This window comes from Anser brachyrhynchus (assembly GCF_964034855.1).
Source record: "Anser brachyrhynchus genome assembly, chromosome: 5".
NCBI lineage: Eukaryota > Metazoa > Chordata > Aves > Anseriformes > Anatidae > Anser > Anser brachyrhynchus.
In genome coordinates this window covers 63714309-63737157 of record NC_137699.1, presented here as the reverse complement: position 1 = coordinate 63737157, position 22849 = coordinate 63714309, and the positions used below count along the sequence as shown (strand labels likewise).

General features: G+C 40.7%; 1 protein-coding gene across 1 annotated transcript in view; it reads right to left on the bottom strand.

Annotated features, from left to right (window-relative positions):
* Positions 1-22849, bottom strand: part of SOS2 (SOS Ras/Rho guanine nucleotide exchange factor 2) — a 53538-nt gene that overhangs the window by 11114 nt on the left and 19575 nt on the right. Inside the window, exons 7-14 of the mRNA XM_080592665.1 lie at positions 18798-18908; positions 16790-16888; positions 10780-10907; positions 9753-10408; positions 6444-6525; positions 5665-5787; positions 2030-2133; positions 582-801 (exon numbers count right to left, since the gene is read on the bottom strand). Coding sequence (XP_080448791.1) covers positions 582-801; positions 2030-2133; positions 5665-5787; positions 6444-6525; positions 9753-10408; positions 10780-10907; positions 16790-16888; positions 18798-18908 — 1523 coding nt within the window. The remainder of the gene's footprint in view (positions 1-581; positions 802-2029; positions 2134-5664; positions 5788-6443; positions 6526-9752; positions 10409-10779; positions 10908-16789; positions 16889-18797; positions 18909-22849) is intronic.

Here is a 22849-nt window from a genome sequence, read left to right as displayed (position 1 = left end):
ATTTCCATAGAAAACCTGCTATCACTGAAGCATTAAAGGATGCTTCCCCTTTGAGTTTCGTAAGACCTTAAAGAACTTCTACCTGGCAAAACTCAGCTCTCACATCAAGGCTAGCTTTATTTATCATCAGTAACAACAGAGCACGGAAACAGCAGAGCATTTATGATACCAGACTAATAAACTCTTCAGAACTAGATTAGAGGACCCCGATGTACCAGTCCTGTAAGTTACATTGCGTATAACACCTAGGCCTTTGCTATGCGTCTATTAAGCAAAGGGGAAGAGACAATCGTGTTTTTTATGATGCAATAAACATTTTTATTAATGTAACAAAGTTTGCTTTTAACCAGGAGACTATAAATTGATATTACCTACTCATAATACTTTAGTTTCCTAATTTACTGTACTTATTCAGTTATGTTATCAGAAATCTGAAATAGAGATGAAAAAACATCTTTTCTCTTGTATACATTTCGGTACCAAACAGAAAACCTACTTCCATAAACTCTGTAAATCAAGGGGACATACTTTTGACTGATTCTATGAATTTTCTGGCTCAGACAGAACTAATAGACCTCTACCTGTACAGGTCAGACTCCAGAAGCGTCAGCTGCCGAGCAATTTCTATGGGGTGCAGCGTCATGAGGTCCAGGGTCTCACTGTGCCCAACACGCCAGATGTGCCACTCGATGGGAGGAGGCGGGCTCTCAAAGGTGATGTTGTGACTAATTCCATTTGCCTGAGCTTTCTTTCTTTTGATGATTTTAGCAATTGATTCCACCCACTTCTTCATGGATTTTCCTACAAAACATAAACCATAACAAACATTTTTAATGTCATCTTAGCTTACTTTTGACAGTTTAATGAAACCAACAACAAAACACGCACGTGCACTCAAAATACTGCATTTCTGCAGGCAAATTAATTCGGTTTGCAGTTCATTATTTTATTTTTTTTTTGTTGTATTACGGGTTCTTGCACTTGTGTCAGTTTGCAAATACAGACACACCAACAATTTTTTGGGTGTTCAGTTGCATTTAAATGCATCTACTGACAGTTTTAGTGGGAGAAAAGTGACCATGTATGCACTGTATTTTACTGCTTCCCCTAAACTGCAACCATTTTCTTTCTGACTGCTAGCTTCGCCTACTAAAATAAAAATAACTGAAAAAAGTAAACAAGCTTAAAGTGAAAACTTTGCAATATGCTGTACTAGTGCACAGCATAATTAAAAGATTAAAAAAATACATGTTTACACCAACAGTCCAACATTTACAGTACACAACATAGTGGACAAGACAAGAAGTACCTTCAGCAGTTCAAGACAAGTAACTTTTACGAGACTAACCCCCAAAATTGAATTATTTCTCTCTGGTCAGCAATAGAAACCTCTGCAAAAGATAAACTACTGGTCTCAAAGTTTGTCTCAGCATGGTACCGCCCCACATATGGTCTGACAATCTGAAAAGTAAAGTCTAGCATTGCCAGGATAACGATGCAAACTGCCATGCCAACACTGCTGGCCCTCCATCTAGGCTGCCCCAAAAAATCTGCTAGTTTGTAAAGGATTGCTCCAGAGGAAGTGATACCAAATGGAACAAGAGTCCTTTCTTAAAAGGATAATGATTTTCAGCTACAACTTTAAATTAATGGGAAAAGAAGATGGAAAAACTCATCTCATTACCAATGGGGAAGGAATTCTCTACAAATACACTGCAAAGGAGGAAGGTGAGAGAATTCTGAATTCTCACAAGTCTGTTACAGAGTCAGGCAAGGATGAACACTACTGTCCAGAAGTAAATACACTGAAGTGAAACAATACCACAATGCGTGAAATCATTTTTATGGTAGTTATTTAAGTATGATTCAGGCCAAAGATTGCTCATGTAAAGGAGAGTCAAATAACAGCTCCATTAAAGGCATTAAAATTACTCATGTGTAAAGATATTTTCATGCCTAAAACCCATGAGCATTAGAACAGCAGGTTGTATCAAAATGGGGAAGAACAGAGGACTACCAATTACCATACCTCTTACACTTGAAATAAACGTCTCCAATCTCTCTAGTAACTCCAGATCTCTTTCAAAATCGTAAAAATGATGCTCTACCCAGTGGCGAAAAACATTTAATATTCTGAGGAAGGAGAGAGAAAAAAATAATTATATTTTGGGTGTGTTTTTTTTTTGAAGGACTTCCAAGCTCATCCTATATAAACACTAAACAAAACAGTTATATAAAAGCTGAGTTACAGATTCATGTAACTGAAAACTATCAATATGCATACGGACATAGGGGCAGAGCAAAGACTAAGCATGCATCGATGGCCACAGAAGTCCCCAAGTATTTTAAACCTTATTTTCCAGTCTTAGCATGTATGTAACTTTTAAAAACAAACAAATAAATAAAGAATGCTAGTGTTGAGGTGTTTTCAGAAGAGGAAAAAAAGTCATCAACAGCAGAGAAAACAGGTATCACGAATACAGGTTGTTGATATAATTTTTACACAAACTAATTAGGATTGACCATTTGATTAGAAACAAATTTGTAACTGTTTCTTTCGTATACATAAAATTTTATCTTAGAAGTTTTTGCAAGTGTACTTCCCTGATTTTTCATCTTTTTATTTACACTAACAGCACTACAAGATCCAGTGCTTTAAGGATAACACCCAACTTTCTCTCGATTTTTCTCTACTTTCTTAAAAAGACCACTAATAAACAAGCCTTTAAGAACTAAACCACAACAGCTCTTCAGCCTTCTACTCTCTTCAGATGTATCAGAATAAAAAACTGTTTTGCCTCTTCTTCGTGTAAACAAGTCGAACTCCTAACTCAAACCTCTCATTTATTGGGGCGCACCATATCACCTTACCTGAATGGTGAGCTGATATCTCCTACACCAACCAGTACAACAGATTTTCCCTGTGCCAGCCCAAAAGCTGGGATAAGGATGGCGGGGTTAATGGAGAGCCCACAGTCTCGGGCTCAGAGAGGAGATGGTTGCAGTGAGATCTGGTTAATTCTGCCCCATTGCCTTTGCAGAAGTGGCTCAGCAATACGCAGAGCGCTGCTGAACTCTTTTTGCAGCTCAGGATTTTCAGGTAAAGCAGCGCTAATTGTGGTCCTCCTTTCAGCACCAGGCTGCTGTTTGCAGTGGTTCAGCCCTGTAGACTGGGGGCAAGAACGTCTGAGAGGGACAGGGCAGATAACTGATTTTAATTTGCCAGTCTGGTGTGAGTCAAAGTACCGGAGAAGTCGGCCGGTCTAGCTGAGTCAAATGAAGGACGCTCAACATGAACACATGGAGGAGAAACACTGGGAAGACGAGAACTATTTAAGCTAAAGAATAAAAGTTTATCCCATGAAAAAATGGCTACTCGGACCCTTCGGGCTGGAAATTAATGACAGCTTCTAACCATCAAAGGAGTGATGTTTTGAAACAAGTTCCCAATAACAGTAATACAGGATCTTATCTAATCAGTCTTTGCCTTTGAGATATCGTGGTAGGAATACTGAAAAAGCAAGACAGACTACCTGGTTCTGCTGACTGCACTTCCAGCTGGGCACCTCCTCTTTCTCATAACCTCACATGCATTTAGTCAAGCCAAAGACATGACTGTTATGCCTGTGCACTGCACAGCATATCTACAGCATGTGGAATAAGCGCTGAAGAGGGGGAAGGACTGGGCATCTTCATGTTCTCCAGCTTACTCCCAAATCTCAGATCTCTCTGAAGTAGAGGTCGATACTATTACAAAACTGGAATTTACGAAGTGCTGGGTGTATCAGCATAAAAGATCAAATTCAGACACTTCTTTTGAACTGTACGACAGCTAGGAGTTTCAAGCTACCAGAAACTTGTGATATCTCCTCAATTCACAGATTAACTATAAGCCCCAGAAGTGTGTGTGTGTTAAATAGCAGCTTTCATCTCTCATCAAGGAGGCACTAATAAGGCACTCAGCGCACCAACCATAGCATGAATTAGACAATAAAGAGTACCTGTCATGACAAGAGGTATCCTAATCTCTCAAAGAAAGCAACCAGAAACCACAACCAAACACCCTGGAAACTTCGGAATTGGGCACAGGTTTCAAACAGCTCAAACGTAACATCTGAAAGCACTAGTGCTGCGTTGATTTTGGAAATTAATAGCAAGAATTGCGGTTACTTGCTGCTTTAAACTTTTCTACAGGGTCCAGTTCATCGGCAAGCCCCTGTCCTGCTTGGCTACGGCATCAACAGCGCTGCAGGAAGATGCATTTGTACCATGCGGAGGGGCACTGTGAGGAGGTCCCCAAGCAACTTCAAGCCTAGCTAGTAGGGGAGGTTATAAAAATAGCAACAAAAGCAATACGGCTATATTTAAACTCGTGAGCCAGTTACGTCACAAAAGCCCATTCTGTGCAAGTTTCTTTGGAGGGGCTCTATAGGCCTTCATGTGGATGTCTGCAGAAACACTCACCAGAAAATAGCGATCTGAAAGCAGGAAAAAATTATGCTGAGAAGTAGCATGTGAAGATATCCCAAGAACTGATAGCTCTGGAGACTAGCAGCCCTGCCGAACCCGCGGGAACTGATAAACTCAGAACACTAAGAACCTGAGAAAGCTGTGCAAGGACGGGAGCACAGAGAAGTATCAAGATTACGCTGGGGTTGTATAACCTGGGACCACATCCAAGAAAGTGGTGGCTCCTACGTATCGACAAGAGCTACAGGATTATGTACATACATACTTGGGTGTTTAGTTTGGATCTTTTTTTTTTTTTTTTTAAATGTATGTACACAGTTGTATGTGTTTTAGTTGTATGTGTTTTAGTTGTACACAACTATCTGATGAAAGAAGTACTCCCTCAGTGACCTTCCAAAAACCTATACTGAAGGTCCTGGCATGTCAGTATGATTCTCTAATTAATAGTAAATTGCTGCTGCTCTGAACAGGTAACTATGAATGACTGCGTGGTGAGGGAAAAAAAACGGAGGGTACTGTGCCTATGGTTATTTGCCAGTAATAGTAACAGCTCGATACTACTAATAGCAACAGTTTAATGAATAAAAGTTGTTCTAACAAACACTGGCTGTGATCTCTGTCTCCTCCTGACTTGATTCCCTATCAGGGAAACAACTAGCCTCATTCATGCTAGAAATGCTTAATTGTTCCCCAAATTAGCTTGGTCAGCAAGACCTTGAAGATTCACTGTAGCCCACTGCAAAGTGCAGTACAGACAAGAGTCTCCCTGTGTGCAAATACATCAATAGGCTGGGAAAGGGAGTAAAATACCAGCAGGACTGAAAAAATGGGAACAGAGAAACTATCTTCACAGGGCCTGTTAACAAGGAACCCATTCAACATGCCGTCAGAAACACTTTGAGTTGTACATCCCTCACCCACACCCGCTTTACATAGCAGCCATACAGCGTTCTTGTGGGTGGTGGAGATCACAGCTGTGAGCAGCAGAGAACCAAAGTACAGTTGCAGCAACAACAACAGAAGTCAGTATGACTAATCAGAACATGGCTTGGGATATTAGTCTGGCTGCAGACAATGATAAGTCCCTACTTGACAGCACAGCAGTCTCCTAAAGAGATTACCGTCTCCAGGAACGCAATATAATTGCTGAACTAAAATCTGGATTTAAGAGAAGAAATTTAAAAGCAAATAAACCTGAGTTGCACTGGCTGGACGTATTCCTTGCGAAATCGCTTAAGGTCTGCGCTGATGGGCTGCTCTCCTTTCTCGATTGCCAGCCTGTCTGCTTCAGTAGGCTCAGGCTCTGGGATTTCAAACCTATGAACACAAGCACCAGAAAACTGATGGCAATTAAGATAAAAGACAAAACCCTTTATGTAGGACATGAAGAGCAATTTTATTTAAAGAAATTCAGTGCAGTGAAACTCAAGCACTCATCTGGTATCCGGTCTGCCTGGAATTCCCTCTTCCCCTAGCTATGTGCTGCTAACACACCCAGCTCTCTCTCTGATAATTCCCTAGCTTTCTGGTCATCACAAGATGTCTAGACTAGGATATAAGGTTTTTAACTACCTGCTAGCTTGATTAAGTGAAGATTAGAAGAAAGCTTAAGAGCAGCTTTATCACACTGTATTAACATGTTGTTTACAGTAAGAGTCTGTGCCTTTCAAACAAACTGCTTAGAACACTTCAGTACACTCAAACGTAAGCAGTCCAAGCCACTGCTGAGGCACACTGACTTCTCTGCCTGATAAGGAATTCAGGTGCTAATTTAACAAACTGGAAAAAGGAAGCTTGCATTAAAAACTGGCATCGCTGTTGCCCTTTTAAGAAATTACTGTTTTATGCACTTCGCTGTTTTTCCTGTTTGCTAAATGTATTCCACACGGCACTGAGAACACGAGCAGAAGAAGAACAGGTAAATGAACGCAAAGCCTTTTTCAGCGTCTTCAGAAAGGATAACCACAGCTTACCTTTCAATCAGTAAGCTCAGCAGTTCCTGGGGCTTGCAAAAGGAGCGATATGTGGTAAGGAAAGTACGTACAAAATTTGGATCTGTAAAGACAGAGTAAGAAAATGATGAAGGTTTAAAATCTAATCTGAAAATATCAGGAAAAAAAAATACATGCCCACACAGGAAACGTTTAAAGTGCAGAAAATACACTGAAATTGTAAGTCAAGCACTGTGGTTTAGAAAATACCCGAACTGATACTGCTTGTGAAATTTTCATTTAGCCCTTTGATACAATTCCCCTGTAAAAGTATTCAGCCGCACATTCTCTCAAAAACTGTCTCAGTCTTGGCATGTGGAATGGCTTACACTCACTGCCCAGGAAGCTATTCAGTGCTTTCATAAAGACAAGGAGAACAAAGTAGAATTAGGCTGCCCACTGTCTTGACATCAAAAATACCTATACCACCCCGACAAAACGTTTGTCTTACCTGTTCTTAAAAAACCTCCCCAGCAGGGCCTGCACGCCTCCCCCGGCCACGCCGCTGCAGCACACAACTGCCCTCGGCAGAGCAGGCAGAGCAGTACGGGCAGCAGAGGCCTTACAAAGCAAATACCTGCAGCACCTCCAGACGGGGCATCTCCAGAAGCCACCACACCTGCCTCCTGCCTTCTCGCTGCTGCAGGAGGTGTGTTACCACCCGGCGCAGCTGTCTGCAAGCCGCGACAATTCTCAGCCCGGTGTCAATCTGCCTTCCCTGGCATTTCAGCTGAGGCCAACGTGTGTTTTCGTCGGCCCGCTGCTAGCTTAGAAGCATACATCTATTACGATCTTGTTTATCAAAGGTATTAAGTGCACTTTATATCACACTCCAAGCATAGTTTTCCACGCTGCAAGAGCACTCCCATCAGTCAAACCCCTCCGCATCAAGCTGCACAAGCAGGAATGTAAGTTCAGTGGCCATCTGCTAAAAAACTCCATCTAATTGACCAGCACCACAAAACAGAGTCAAGGAGAGAACCCAGTCCTCTAACACAGCACTCACGTGCTGCAACCACAAACATTTCTCCCCTTGCTCTACAGTTCCGTGCCTCATTTGAAGCCTGGGCAAAAAATTACAGCCCCCAAACAGACAATCTTGACTCATCCCTGGCCACTGAGGAAGGTGGCACAGCACGCAGACACTAGGGAATACAAGACTACGGACATGCCTGCCTGAAAAGAAACCAACAATCCACAACAAAACACAAATTAAATGCTTAATTACACATAGTTCCACCATTTTCCTTTAGTTTCTTTCAATTCCACTCTTGGGGAGTATCCTAGGTTGTGAATAAGCAGGCTGACAGACAAATCACTTTACCGTGAGCCTCAAAGGGTCATCATCTGGCCCTAATCCTTCCATGCCTGCTGCAGACCCCCCACGTGGCTACCAGCGGCAGCAAGCTGCTAGCCTGTGGCCGCAGCGGCTGCCTGAGCTGCTTGGGAGCAAATGAACGGTGAAATACAGGAAAGCCAGGCCTAGAGAAATGCTTGTACAGATGTTCACTACAAGCACGGATTTGGGGGTGTTGGGTGTTTCTTTTTACTTACTGTTCTATAAATCGTCTCGAATCTGTCAGCGTTAAGTGCAGGCAACTTACACTAGCAGTCATCAACATGCAGTCAATTAATTTCTTCTAAGAAGCACCCAGAAGATTAGGAGAGACGCTTCTTTTAAGCGGGCTTAAATTCCCTGCAAAGGCTCAACGTTTTTAAGGGAGCCTATTTAGGAATGTGCTTGCAAGCTAGAAGTAATGGTGCTCTCGTTCTGTGCTGCTGAGTTTGCACCCTAGTCCTGGACCGGCCTGTTCTGCCTCTGCGTCACATCTACAGTCACTTGTCAGTATTATTTATGGCACTTTTAAAAGAAAAATCTTCCTCTTACCACTGAACAGGCGGGCAGGTTCTCTCTGCTCTGCAGACAAGATCTGCAATTCTCTTAGAATGGGGACTGCTCCTCTGCTTTCTGACCTGTGTAGGTGCCTTTATATTATTTTTTTAGACTATTTTTGTAAATAAACACTCTCAACACAATGGAAAATACAAGCAATGCGCTTCTAATAGCGGCTTACAAGCTAAACTCAAGAGATTAACAACTCTGCATCTGCTGCCTCCCATGGTATCCTGGTATCAACTGGCAAGTTCTTTCACACGACGGAAGTTCTACAAACAACCTGTGCTGGAACAAACCTGCTTCAAACAATCTGAAACTAACGCAAACATACAAAAACCGAACAGCTAAAAACGTATTGTTACATAAATACAAAGATAAAGCACCACCAGGATCTGCTAGGAGTCCCTCCGCATGCTGTTAGTTATTGAAATGCCCTTGCGGAGGCAGACGGACAGGGTTTGTTAGTCTTGGCTCCAAACGCTGTTTGGGAAAAAGCACACAGAAACCCGAGAGGACAATGCTTTCACTGAAGATTCCCAAAGCCAAAGCGGCAAGTACTTGTGCTATAAAACCCTCGCAAGTTACACTATCAAACTAATAGTCAGATGCACCAGTTCTTTCCGAAAGAGCGAGATGCCCTAACATGCCACAGAAACCCACCATGTCTTTGAACTGGCTGACGTGGGAGTCACAGATATCACAAGCTATGGGTTACCTGCATGGTAACGAGTAGCTTCAACGCTGAATTTCAGTGTGTGGCCAACGAGAAATTCTGTATCCTTCTTTTCTTTCTTTCTTTAAGATATACAGCTCAAGACAACCTAGCTCTAGTTGTTACAATAGCATGCACGTTTTTAAAGACTCACACCTAAGATCTCTCAAACATTTTCAGCAGTGTTAGTACTTCACATAATTACAAGTTTTCTTTCTGTGGCTTTAAGATAGCGTTTCACAGGGAAGTCTGAAGAATTGATTGGGATTTGCATCCTTTTCTACTGAGGGACTTCAGGAAGTGGCAGGCTAAGGCTTAACAGAAATAACCACCAGCATTTCTCCTCCTCCACGCAGCATGCAACACTGCTGCTTTAGCCACGATGGTCTTGGGAGAAGAATGAAGCAAAGGTTTAACAGAAAGCATCGGTAGCTCCTTAGACCACTAACACATTGTGGGAGGGGGGGGCTTGCATGCCTGAAGTCTTCTTATAGCTTTGCCAGCAAAGCTATTTTATTTAATAAGATACGGGTTATTTCTGCAAACCTCACTTTACATTTAACTATATGCAGGGGAAAAAAAGAAAGAAAAGAAAAAAAAGAAAAAAGAAAAAAAGGACTAAATTAATCACCCATACAAGCACCGTCTTAAAAAACACATATAGAGCAAATGTTCAGGGTACCTGCATACATATGGTATGTTAACCTTTCGATTAATTTCACAACCGTTCCTCCTTTGATGATAGGAATTCCATTCCTGCTTTGCAAGTTGTCCTCAAAAACAATGTTATCCTCAGAGTCTTCCACTACAAAACGATACACGCTTGGGCTGGGCAACCTCAGGGGCTGTTCGTTTTCTTCTTGCAGTAACACTGAATCAAGCATCCTATCCAGAGTACTCCGATACTGGAGGGAAATCAGAGCAGCCATCCAATTACTCTTCTCTTCAGCAGACTTGGCAGCAAAGAGTATACTGTTTTCATCTTTAGACACCAGTTCAAAAGCATGTTTATATTCAGATGTGTCATCTTTATCAATAATCTGTATTTTTCTCATGATAATTTTTTCCTTCAGTCTATACTCCGCATTGCTGTAACCGGGCAGCCGTGACTGGCCGTGATTAGTTTTACAGCTGATCATTAAACCATCAAAGAGAAAGATGTGGCGTTCATGTTTGGCTCCTATTTTTGTCAAGGTGCCTTCCATTATGAATTCATTACAGCACTGCCCAATATCTTTGCCTTCCCAGCCATCAATATTTTTCTGGATTTCATTCATTTTCTTGATGGCCAAGTGTTTGCTTCTTATTTGTCGGTTATAGAAGCGACAGACTGGCTCCCTTGAACGAATAAAAGAAAAAGTCACGATGGGCACATTCCATGTTTGCCATCCCAAGAGACCAACGTAAAATCAACTAAATTAATCGTTTATCATTCTTTCTTTCCCCTAAACGCCCTAATCAAGTTTACTGTTCCAAATAAACTACGTGCACTGTTTTGGCAAGTAAAAGAATAAGATATTGACATTATTTATAGAAATGACTTAGAAAGTTTGGGCTGCTATTCCATCTACAATAAAAATGGGCATAAAGACATGCCTCGAACAGGAAACACACACACTAACTAGAAAAAAAAAAGACAATTCCTTCCACATAATTGATTTCTTTCTCTGTCAGCTTTGGAAAACCAGTGTAGTTTTGTGGATTATTACCCAGGCCGACGTCTTGGGGAGTGTTTGCTGTAAATGCGCTCCATGCTGCACTGGAGGTTCAGAAGAGCAGTAATGGCTTGTTTTAAGCACTCCCGATCCTCTTCATCTTCACTGCATTCCTGCAGTTGCTATAACATAATAAACAGTTTTCTTTCAGATTTGTCTGAATTACAGAAGGGTAAGAAGGCTGACAAACATTCTTACAGTGTTTTCCACAGCACTCAGTGAAACCAATGACTTCAAGCCAATCAAAGAGTAATTCCTAGTAGCGCACTCAGAACTAGCTGTGTGCGTAACTACAACACATTTGTCAGATACTCAGGAACAGTCTGTACATATGCAAAAGCAGAGAGCAGGTGGGAGTTTAGAAAGACAACCCTTTTCTTACTGAGTGCCAATACTAACTGTCGGAGACGTTTTTTTCTGTTATCTTTTCAACAAATTTGCAACTGATAACGATTTTGTTAAACAGTTTGGAGGTTTGAAGCAGTCAAGGATGAAATGCTGGTTTATGTAACCACATGTAATATTCCTTCAATAAGGCAATCTCAACATTTCAGAGCACGTTTAAAAGACAAAATGACCAAGCTTCACCCTCTTCTTACTGTTCTGAACTCAGCCATCTTCAGCAAATTCATCTATTTCAAGAAGAAGCACCAACTATGTCTGGCAAACTCTACCATACCAAATAAAGTCTGAAATTCAAGATTTGCTTCTAATTGTAAAATGTAAACACAGTGAAAATCAGCACGAAGAGTACATCTGTCTTTGCCACTAGGCAGAAACTTCTCGTGTTTGGCAATTTAACAAGCTTTCGTATCATCTCTATACGCTCAACAGCGGTACGGTTTGAGAAAAGCCTGTTTACAGAATTCCTCTTTTTGGTTAAGGTCATCACTCCTAAAACACTACTGCTCTAAGTAAGAGAGATTTTTCTTTTTAACCCCTTTCGTGTTCAAGATTGTATGAATTTTTTAAAGAAAACTCAGGCAAACTGATTTCCTGGGCAATATCAAGACACTATGCCATGCAGTTCTGGGTAAGTTCTGTTTTACCTGCATACTTCGGGAGAACTCTTACTTACAATCACTCAGCATGGCAGAAGCCTTCTTTTCCTTTCCCCACTATGTTCCCTCAGCAAGGATATGTAGCTTCCTCTAAAAGTAATTGAGAGAACAGGATTTGACCAGATTGGTCCACTCTCTTCATGTAATTTAAATCACTAAAATGTTTATTTTTCACATGCCCAAACAACCTTCATCTTGCATATTAGAGAAATGAGAGTTTCATGGCCAAAAATTTCCGGGAAGTTTATGAGCTGGGGAACAGTACAGGGAAGGGAAAAAAATAAGATGTCAATCTCTGTCGAAACCCTTTTTTTTTTTTCCTTTGTATCTGCCCTAGAAATGCAAAGAACATAAAAATGGCTTGAAAAGTGCAATATCCTAAAAGTGGGGAAAGCTATTGAGCCTGATAAAATACTCTTCCTCCTCCCATGTCCCGAGCACAATTTTTTCCATACCCTTTCTGAAGTGAGAGCTTTGGGAGTTAACAGATGTCAAATGGCATACTTTACTTTTATTGTTGTTGGTCTTGAAAAAAACCCACTTGTCTAGTAATCTAATCCATTTCTACACCGTAACAAATAGATTCCTGAAGATCAGGCGGACTACCTGAAGCTCATTCTCTGTAATCACTTGACCAACATCTGCTTTTCCAAATGCCTGTTCTTATCGAGCATCTTTCTGACTAAACAGCAGATTAAAAAAGTGCAGTATTTGCTAGACAGAGAAAATATATAAATCTACAGGAAAAGGGAAAAAGGGGTCCTGCTTCCATCAGATATATTTAAGAATACCAGACAAATTGAGAGTATTAACTATTCAATTTTTTATTATACAGAAAACAGAGAGAAAACAGTAATGAAGCACGGTATTCGTTAAAGAAATAATGCCATGATGATCCTGTAGCATACTGGCCAGGGTTTCTGTCTCTGTCAGCAATTAGGTAACAGTGGAAAAGATCAAAAGGCAGAATTTCATATACTTTGGGTTGCCTGATAACTACATAGTGAGTCACACGCATGAATTAGGGGCAATCTCCCAAAGAAGGGAGGCTGTATGCTCTATAGTCAATAAAGGAAAGCCATCCTGGACTTGAGCACAGACTTGAACTGCTGATTTTCAGGTATTTAAAGATTCATCTATCTCGCACCTTGTTCAGGACTTAGATAGACTGTGTGACCCCTCGAGTCCTTCCCACTGCATTTACTGAGTAATGTTTCCTGGAACTCTTGTATTGACAGACGTTTATGAAAACATTACTGGAGCTTGAAAGACTGATGAAACACCGAGCGCTTCTCTACACTGCCAGCATTCAGGTGTCTGTCCTCCCAGGTATCAAGCATAGTGATTTGAAACACAGAATGCTCTGATAATTAATTAAAGATGTCACAGCCAGAGTGCATTTGTTACCTGTTTGCAAGAGCTAACATTTTTTGATCACTACCAGGTATTTTTCTTCAAGACATTTCCTTAGTGTGACTTCCTTCAACCTTCGCTACAATTGCTCGTTGCGAAACAATCCAAGGTAAGGTTTGTCTTCTGTCATTGCTTGAACAAGCAATCAACGTCATTAAAGAAAAGTGACAGCAGGGTGTTCAAAGGCTATTTCCTGGAGTATTTCTGGAGAATAGAGACCTCTCTATTGCTGCTACCCAAGAGCAGACAAACCGGAGGAATTCGATATGGAAAGGACTATGAAAGGACTATGATGCAGATTTTGCATGAAACAGCCGCACATACAGGCTTTTGCGAAGGACAAAGTTGTTCTGCCTGAAGGAATTTTCAAGCTTTTCAAACTTTAATTTCACCCATTTTAGTTCCCCTGTTTTGCAAAAGAGCAAACACCAGGGCCTGCACTTCTGTAAATCATTCATTATTTTATTTACCTCCCAATTCAGTAGCTTTGGGGTTTTTAGGTTTTTTTTTTTTTTTTTTTTTTTTTTTTGAGACTGTTGCTCCTAAAGAAAGCTAGTGAACTTAGCTTTTCTCTCTGCTGAAGCCAGGAAAATAGTCTATGTGAGTATTTGTTCCTTTTCTGCTTCCATTTTTGCCAGTTCTTTTTCAGCCAAGGTTCCTAGAGCCAAATACAATGGCAACAGAGAAGCAGTCACCCATACTTTATGACATACTAATACTGTTGAATAAATGCTTTCTCTATCCCCAAAAACACTCTGCTTTTTAAGAATCACTGCTGTAGATTTAGGATGTCTTCAAAATACAACATGAAGTTCAGATTTTAAACCTGCAACTGCAGTGATCCCAACAAAAGGTTCAGTAATTATGATTACTTGTACACTTTGGATAAAGGTCAAATTTCATCATTTTCACTACCAGAATGCCCCAGCTAAAAAAAAAACCAACAACAAACCATTGGCTAATTACCTTTCATGCAGAATCCTGTTGTTTTGTAACGAAGGTAAAAACAATTAAAAGAAACAATAAAACTTTTTCTACTACCTCCAGATTATTCCTCAAAGACCTCAGGCAATTTTAAGAACGTGCATTTATAAGCTGATCCCGTCGATATTAGCCGGAGATATGAGCAGACTCAGAGCCTCCCATGAGACAGAAAACTCTTACAGCATTGCAAACTTAAGACAGGCTATCAAAAATGAATTGTCCTCTCTGTGCAATGGTTTAAAACAGAAATAGTAACCACCCTTTCCTGTCACTGACAAAAAAGCTAACAAGTTTGTATGCTAAGCATTTAATCTTAAATTTGAAAACAAATTACAAAACACTCGAAACAAAACACTGACTGGTAAGCCATGCATGTTATCATTTCCCTGAAGAGCAGGCAAACACCACAGAGCTTGTAAAATCAGGTAAATGCTTCGATCCTCCCAAAGCTGGGGCTCCTGATTTCAGTCTTTAATTTCATACCGAGGCACTCTCATTCCCAGCTTTAAGACACAATGGGTCAAACATTAGCCTGACCTTCAGCATAATACAGGTCACTGAACTAATTGTGTCACTGAAACATGAAAGAACAACATTTTAAGAAGTTCCAGAGACTTATCATATGCAACTGACCCTGACGGAAAGGGAAGTTGCACTATTTTGAAAAGGAGATGTAGTTACGAAGCTGTAAGTGTTCACAGCAAGGCTCGCAGGACTGCGCTGTGCTTCTGCTGTCATCCTTTAGGTCTTTGCTCTGTGTTTATTTTCTTTTTGAAGCTCTCCTCACAGAAACACAAGTTTTATGAAGGCAAATATTAAAACTATGGGAATTTAAATATTCTGTTCTCAATATAGATGGTGCAGTAATCTGCATAAAAGTTCACTGACAGAGGGATTTTTTTTTAAGCTTTGTTAACTTTTTTCTAAGCTGAGTATCAACAGAAACACTTGCAGATTTAAAAATTGTTGAAGTCACTTGGATTTAAAACTTTCTACCTGATACTGGTAAATCCATACATTGCAGACGTCTGGTTCATGGCTCACATTAAATGACCAGTATTTTGGAGGGTAAAAAAAAAGAATACATGTTAGGTATTAATCACAAACTAGCCTCAAGCCAACTGTTATTTTTTCTGCTATGAGTTTCTTTACTTCTGAGAAGATTTTACATTGCATTACAGATGTTCTAGGTTGCAAAGTTTCCTATTCTTCCTTCATTCAAGTAAATCCTCTGAAATACGAAGGCAGACCTTAGAACAGTTAAGAGCTGCGAAACACTGCTAACATTGCTTTTTACATTGAGAACTTTAAAAAAAAAGTTTAATTTCTGAAGCTATTAACGAAATGTCAGCTATAGCCACAGGATATTTCATCCATTTAATCTGAGTATATCCCATTTAGTTAATAATTCACTTAACCTTATTCGTATTACAAACTTTCCCAACACAATAGGGCAAACAGAAACTTTCTTTTTTACATTATCCTCAACTACTTCAAAAAGCTCTGACCTAAGTATTTTTCAAGATACTACATTTTCTACAGCAAGGGTGCTTTTTCTTATTCAAGAATGATTATTATAGATCTCGGATGTTAAATTTCTGCTGACTGCTAGCCTCTGATCTCATAACTCACTGCAGAAACATTTGCTTGTAAGCAAAAAAGATACACGCTTAGTTACTTTTTGGCTTTTAGCTGTTATACCCAGGGGAAATATCTACTGATGTGAACTACCTTGCACATCAGAATAAAATAAGTGCAAGTGATATGTGGTCGGACCAAGCAAGGCTATGCTAATTTAAGTAATGCCTTTACAGGCAGAACAGCTCATACAGACTGGATGCCAATGTAAACAATTCGTATGGTAAGACCCCCAAAATACATCCTAGAGGAATAATTTTTTATCAGCTAAATCAGAATTCCATAACGCCTGCATATTTCATCAGTACCATTTCTTGGAAGATACGAAATAAGAAAGTATTATCACTTATTTTCATCCTTCCTTATCATGGAGAAAGTGTGGTACACCATGAAAAATGCTATTTTTTGCAGTATCTCTTCAGTTTAGGACTCAAGACAAATGGTTTAACATCAAGAACAGATTATTCCCTGCTGAAAGGAAGTGCTCCCCACCACCCCAGCCCCACTAAGATCAGCTGAGCTACAACTGTAGTGTGACTTGGCACTGAGAATTCTTTTCTGAATCATGCTTAGCTTTTACTGAATGGGCATAAAATGCAGAACTCAAGGAAAGACGGAATTAAAATATATGCGTATTACATTTTAAACTATATTAGAACTCACATTCAATAAAGGTTTAACTGAATAAAATATATAACTACTTCAAATATTCATAACAGAACAAGAGGTGCTTTTGATGATTTTTCACATGAATTTACTTTTCAGACATACCCTGACGTCGAATTAATGTTTGTTATACCTTTCGATTTTCAGCAGCAGTAAGTAAAATCTAATTGCCTATCTAAAAGCTCAGATTGTCCACATAAAGAAAGGTTTTTAGCAGGAAGGAAGGCTGTGGCTTCACTTACCTGTAGTAACTCAAAGTAGTGCAAACAATGATAGACTGGGATGAGCATGAGTCGTGGGAGGACGTATCGTACAGCTTCTTTAAACCCTTCAGCAGTAGACTTAAAAGGAAAAACAAACAGGATTACTTCCAGTGACATACTCAAAACAGGGCTGGACAAAGCCCTGAGCACCCTGGTCACATTCTGAAGTTAGCCCTGCTTAGAGCAAGATGCTTGGGCTAACAGATCCAGGGCGTCACGATCTACATTACTCTATGCTTACAAGCAAGGAATTTTGCAGAATCATCTGTCTAATGAGACTCCCTGCAAAATTCAGAGACAAAAAAATGCTCTGACATCAAGCAACAGAACCTGTGAACACCCTTCTGCAGATAATGCAAGCACTTTTTTCTATCAGCAGCTTAGGGTGGATTTTAATGCACGCTCACTGGCAAGCCCGCGGCTCTGAGAACCCCCCCCAAATGCTGGCACAATCTTGCTGTTCAAAGAGGTAACCAGCCGAACGGTTTACATTTTTGCCAGAAGCAGCAAAGCAAATATGTCAGACAGATGACCAAGTTAACCACAATTCTTTTTATAAGAACCTTTTGGTACACAAGATGGTCGTATCGCAATCCTTAGATACCTTTGTATCTCAGCAGTTTGCAGCACTCAATAACAACAGTTCAAGGTGACAACACCTAAAAATAACGCACTATCTATGGCTAAGCTGCCCCCGTGATTCCAGACACATCCCAGAATGAAGAACAATGTTCGTACCCACTTCCAAAACAACACGTTTCACTGTGGGCCACAGTTTGCTGCAGAATTTAAAGAAAACACTGGAATGTTCAAGAACAGCCAGGACTCCTATACTTGCCACCAACTTCCCTCTAATTATCCCTCCTCTGAATTAGGTATGCTGTGCTGCTATTTATATCCAATATACCGCAGAAATATGGTGTATCATCACTGAAGACATTAATGTTACTATCTCCCCTTCCTCTGAAGCTGAGATATCACAAGTTTATGAGTTAGAAAATGCATCAGAAATCCTTTCCCCTTCCCAGCAGTTAACTAACACAGTAATTCAGGTCGCAAGACGAAGAGACATTTTCCAGCTGACGGTGAAATCCTTGCCCTCTTCCATACCAAACAGAAACCTAATTACCTGATCTCCATTTTGGAAATGAGCCCTCCCCCTGTTTAAAAGTTCTGGCTGCATCTCTCTGCAATTGCCAGAGACAGCTCCTACATGTCCACAGCCCGGAGCCTGGATCTCTGCCTTTACTTCAGAGCTTGGGGAAGGGTGGAGGAACACTCCTAGGAAAGCCCAAACCTTCCTATGGTACGGAGAGTCAGAGAGGAGTCCAGACTCACTGTCAAATAACTCGATTACCAATTTAAACTGGAATATGGTTTGGAGCTTTAAATTTGCTAGGGAGATGGATAGAGGGCCTTACTTCATTCACCAAGTAATATTTCAGAGGCAGCTTACCAAGCACTCAGAGCTGGAAACACTCTGAAGAGGAATTTGGGCTCTCAGAGATGCAGGTCCCAGTAAACCATACAAACTAAGTGCTACTGTAATGGGTTTAGCTGGGAGCCCCAGTGATTGAACGCACACTCTGCAGCTTCTCTAAGTACTCTACTGAACACAAGCTCAGCTTGCTTCTGAACAGCAGCAACCTTTAATAGATTTGCCAAGTTGGCAGAGATTAAAAATAAAAAATAACAATGAAAAAATCATCACAGATGATCTTGCTGGGTAGTCCTATTAAAGAAATGATTTCTACAGTTTTCTTGGAAAAACTGTCAGCCTCAATCTCAATGCCAAATGTGTGGACCTGGGATATGCAAGGAAGAAAATGCAAATGCTGCTCCTTGATGCCTGTGCTTGATGTTAAAAGGCAAAACAGAAATAGAAACAGCAGGTATGAAAGGTTACCCCCTCTATTCAAAACCAAGAGAATCCAAACCTTCAAAACCTGAGAACCAAATCAATTCAGTATTTCTCATTTGCACTTACCTGAAAGTGAAGGGCAACAGCAGGTTTTGCCATTAAGTTATTAAAATGCTCATGAAATTGTGGAGAGAGAATATCCTGGGACAAGGTCTCATATGGATCAAAGGCTTGCTCCTAAATAAAGGCAGAGAATTATATACATACAAGAAGAATGCAACATACTTCTGGCCCTGTTGGCACAGTTCTTTCTGTGAATACGCTGATAGACATGTAGAACTTTTCAAAAGATCCATTTTGCAAAACAAAAATATTCATTAAGCCACACATCTCTTTTACTGCTAAATTGTAAATGTACAAAGCATTTTCTCAGCATTTGTCAACCTTACCATACTTATCACAAATACAAACAGTTTTACTGAAACAGCAGGAACCACGAAGAGTTCTTGCTTTCAGTCCACCCACGTTTCACAAAGAACTGTTAATTTACCTCCCCTCTGTCAGTAAGAAACGACAATTTGGAAAGAAGTGAAGGTGAAGTGACAATTCAGATGAACTTTGGACACTGTCACAAGGAGGCATTGTTGTACCACCTCCATTTCAGAATACATCGCTTAAGGACTGTTAAGGCCTGTTGTAAACACCAGTCTTCTGCACACTCCTCTGGCCATGTTGTAAAGCAGGGAAAATATCTCACTGGCACAAAGTAACAAGCCTGCAAGAGTCTCAGGGTAAAGTCCTCTAAGAGGGGTGAAATGAGTTTTGGGGGGCTAACCCTATTTGGCCCGTAGAGAAGCATGTTATTTGGCTCTTGGGAAAAGGACGGAGAAGCAAGAGTAGGTTGAGCAGTACGTCCAAAAGATTACTAGAAAACAAGAGAGATCTTAAGGGAGTTCAAATACAGTCCCATCAATTCCAACACAGTACAGTCAGGATGTGATAAAATAAAGCCTCCAAAGCTTCCAGATGGAAGATCTCCTCCACGAGCCATGGGATACACTCAGGAGTCTGCGCAGGGTGACACCGAGGATGCAGGATGACCCCGGCAGTTCCAGGTGCAGAAATCACGACTCTGGACGGGGGCACGTGGCTGCGATTCTGGAATACCAACTGCAGCAGGATGGGACGAAAGCCTGACTTGACATGAATCTCTGCAGGACTAATTTATGACTGCCCACAGATCACCTGCTCCAAAGCCCGCCAGGCTGTTCCTGAGCCTGCAGATTCACTGGGCTGAATCACTCGTGAATCACGGAGTTAGTCTCTGCTGATGGCACCACGCCCAGAATGAGCACATCCCTCTTTCCCCCTAACAGAAGTAGAATTTGGGAGCACCAAGCACCACAAAGGCTCATTTGAACGTTCAGGTGAAGTCTAGAGTCTTACATGTGCCGGGGGCACAGGGGATTTCCTACTTTACTCATGGGCAGCTATGATTCAACTCTTTTGGGGAAGGAGAAGCAAAGAACGCACTCTCTTTTCACATGCAAATTCTAATCCTCGCTCTCAGGCGTCATCGTCAAATTCTACTCATTACTGTCCATTCGCATTAGGCTGCATCTCGTGGTGGGGAAAAAAAGATTTGGCAGATCAGCAGCAGCAGCAGCTGCTGAGGAACGAGGAGACACTACATGAGCAGGCTGATTTTCCTGAGCAGTCTGAATGCCGCTTACAGCCTGCTCTTTTGGCGACATTACACTCCTGCCCGCTACCTACAGGCATGGGACACAGGGGTCTTTTTTGACAACATCCAAATTAAAGATGAGGAAGGCAACACTGCAGACACGGCTTCTCTTTTCCATACCAGCCATGACAAAAAATGAATATAAGCCTCCGCAGAAGCATTAAATCATCCGTGGGTATGGGCTCGGCTGCATCCAGAGGCAGCTGGCAGGGACACAGATGGCTGCAGCTGCTCCACGGGCTGGCTCTCTCCTCTGTGCCACTGGACACAAGCACAGTGTAGAGCTGGAACTGCTCAAAATGTAATCTCGCATGCACATCTACTGGGGGAGCCAGACCAACACATTTGTGATGTGCCTTTACTACCTTTTACTGCATTTTAGAAGTGTTTTCAGTTTCTTCCGCTCAGACTTTAATCAATATTTCAAATTTTTGGTTTTGTTTTTTGAGCACGAGGTTGAACCAAACTGCATTAGCTATCTTCCCCAAGAGAACAATCAGAAAAAAAAAACACATGGTTTTTATGTTTGCAGTTTCACAAAACCTACTGAACTACGGAGACATTAACCTGATGCCTATAGAAACTACCTTAACGCAGCACACAGTTCTGGGCTGGTGTTTGTACTTCTCAGCTCCTTTTGCTGTAGTGCAGCTGCTGGCGTCTTTTTCACTTTGTGGATACCTAAAACATCTCTACGAAAATGCAAATACCAGCATAACAAATTTACCATCTACTGATAATAACCTTGCTTTGTTAGCTGCCTTCTGAAGACCACTTCAAAATAGGCACAAAGACACTCTGCCCTCACTCCTGCCGTTCTCCTGCCACCAACTGAAGGACACTGATGAGATTATCTAAGGCAATCGTTAAAAACATATTGTGTTAGTGAGAATTGTAAAGGTTAGCGCCAAGCTAAAAAAAAAATGTGTTTACCCACATATTTAGCAAATATCCATGTCCCACTCATGTGCGTCAGGCATCAAGTTTTTGAATTTGTTTCACGCCAGGGAAAACTTATTTTCCCCATACTTCCCTATCTCAAAAACACCATAATATTTATGGTTAAAGCTTTCCAGAGGACTGATGCAGAAAAAACAGACAAAGCAGGAAAATTCCAGCTCACAAGGGCTGTTTGTTTTTAATTATCCTTCCAAACAAGTTGAAGGACCTTTATAATGGAAACACTAAGCAAACAAGCCTGGCAGTAAGATAGGCAGAGCAAATAAACAGTTCGTTTTCCAATCTCTCTTTAATGATCCCTTTTACACATATCCACAGAAAGATGATCTAGACCCGTGAGATGATTAAAATGAACAATTAAGTATGTCTTTTTCTGCATTAATTCAATTATTCCATTCAAACTTACAAACTGCATAAAAAGTAGGTTTGAAGAATAATGTTCTTCATCACCTATTGAAGTCTTTCAGTTAATAAAAAGCAAGCCAGATTTTTACTCATTTGAAATAATTTGTTTCCTTTAAAGCACAGGATGCCGAAGAATAGCTTTTGCAATAAACTGCGATATGTATGTTTTCTGGGATTGTGCTGTACTATTTCAAACTTTAAGTCTTTTTTTTTTTAATTTTATATAATAGCTACTTTAATTTGTTGTTCAAGTGTTTTTCCCTCTCATTGCATAAGCAATTATGCTTTAACATTTTAAGAGCTAAGACTTATTCAACCACACTTTTCTACTGATAGATCTCGTGAGTGGCTAATTGAACTAAAGACAGCAAAACTTGATCTTTGTAGTATATTCCTACATGAGCAGCACATGGGCTGAAGGACGTGTATTCCTTACGCCTACAAGAATGTAATTCTTTTCCAGATGGCACTGGTGGGTTCATGCACTCCGACTCTAAAAATCAGATGTACTTAAAAATGAAATAGAGAAGTTACAGGTTCTCGTTTACTTAAACATAGTACTTTTAAGATAAAACCATAAACTTCACATTCACTGTGTGATTCGTCTGAGATAATCTGTCAGGCCAGAACATCTCATTTGACTTCCTCTGTAACACAGTCCACATGGTTTACATGGTTACCCTAACACTTTGGTTCAAAAAACTGGGCTCACCCCACCTCTCATTTAAACATGTCCAGAGGCGGAAAAAAATCCAATCCACACCCACCTTGGTTATTTATTCCAAGAGTTAGTTCCCCTGACAGTTAAACAGGTGTGGCATATTTCTAACCTGAACTGTCCTGTTGCCTTCCAGGTACTGCCTTTTGCTGTGCCCCTCCATGATAAATTCCAGAGCAATTTTGTACTCAATTTTAAGGTCGTGAAGGTACCTGTATACCTATCTCATATTGTTTGACTAATATGAGCTCTATCTTAGTCTATTTCTTTCTCTAAAACTACTTCTGTGACTCTCTTCTGCAGTCCTTCCAGTATTTGAAAGCCCCATTAGAACAAAAACAAAACACACAA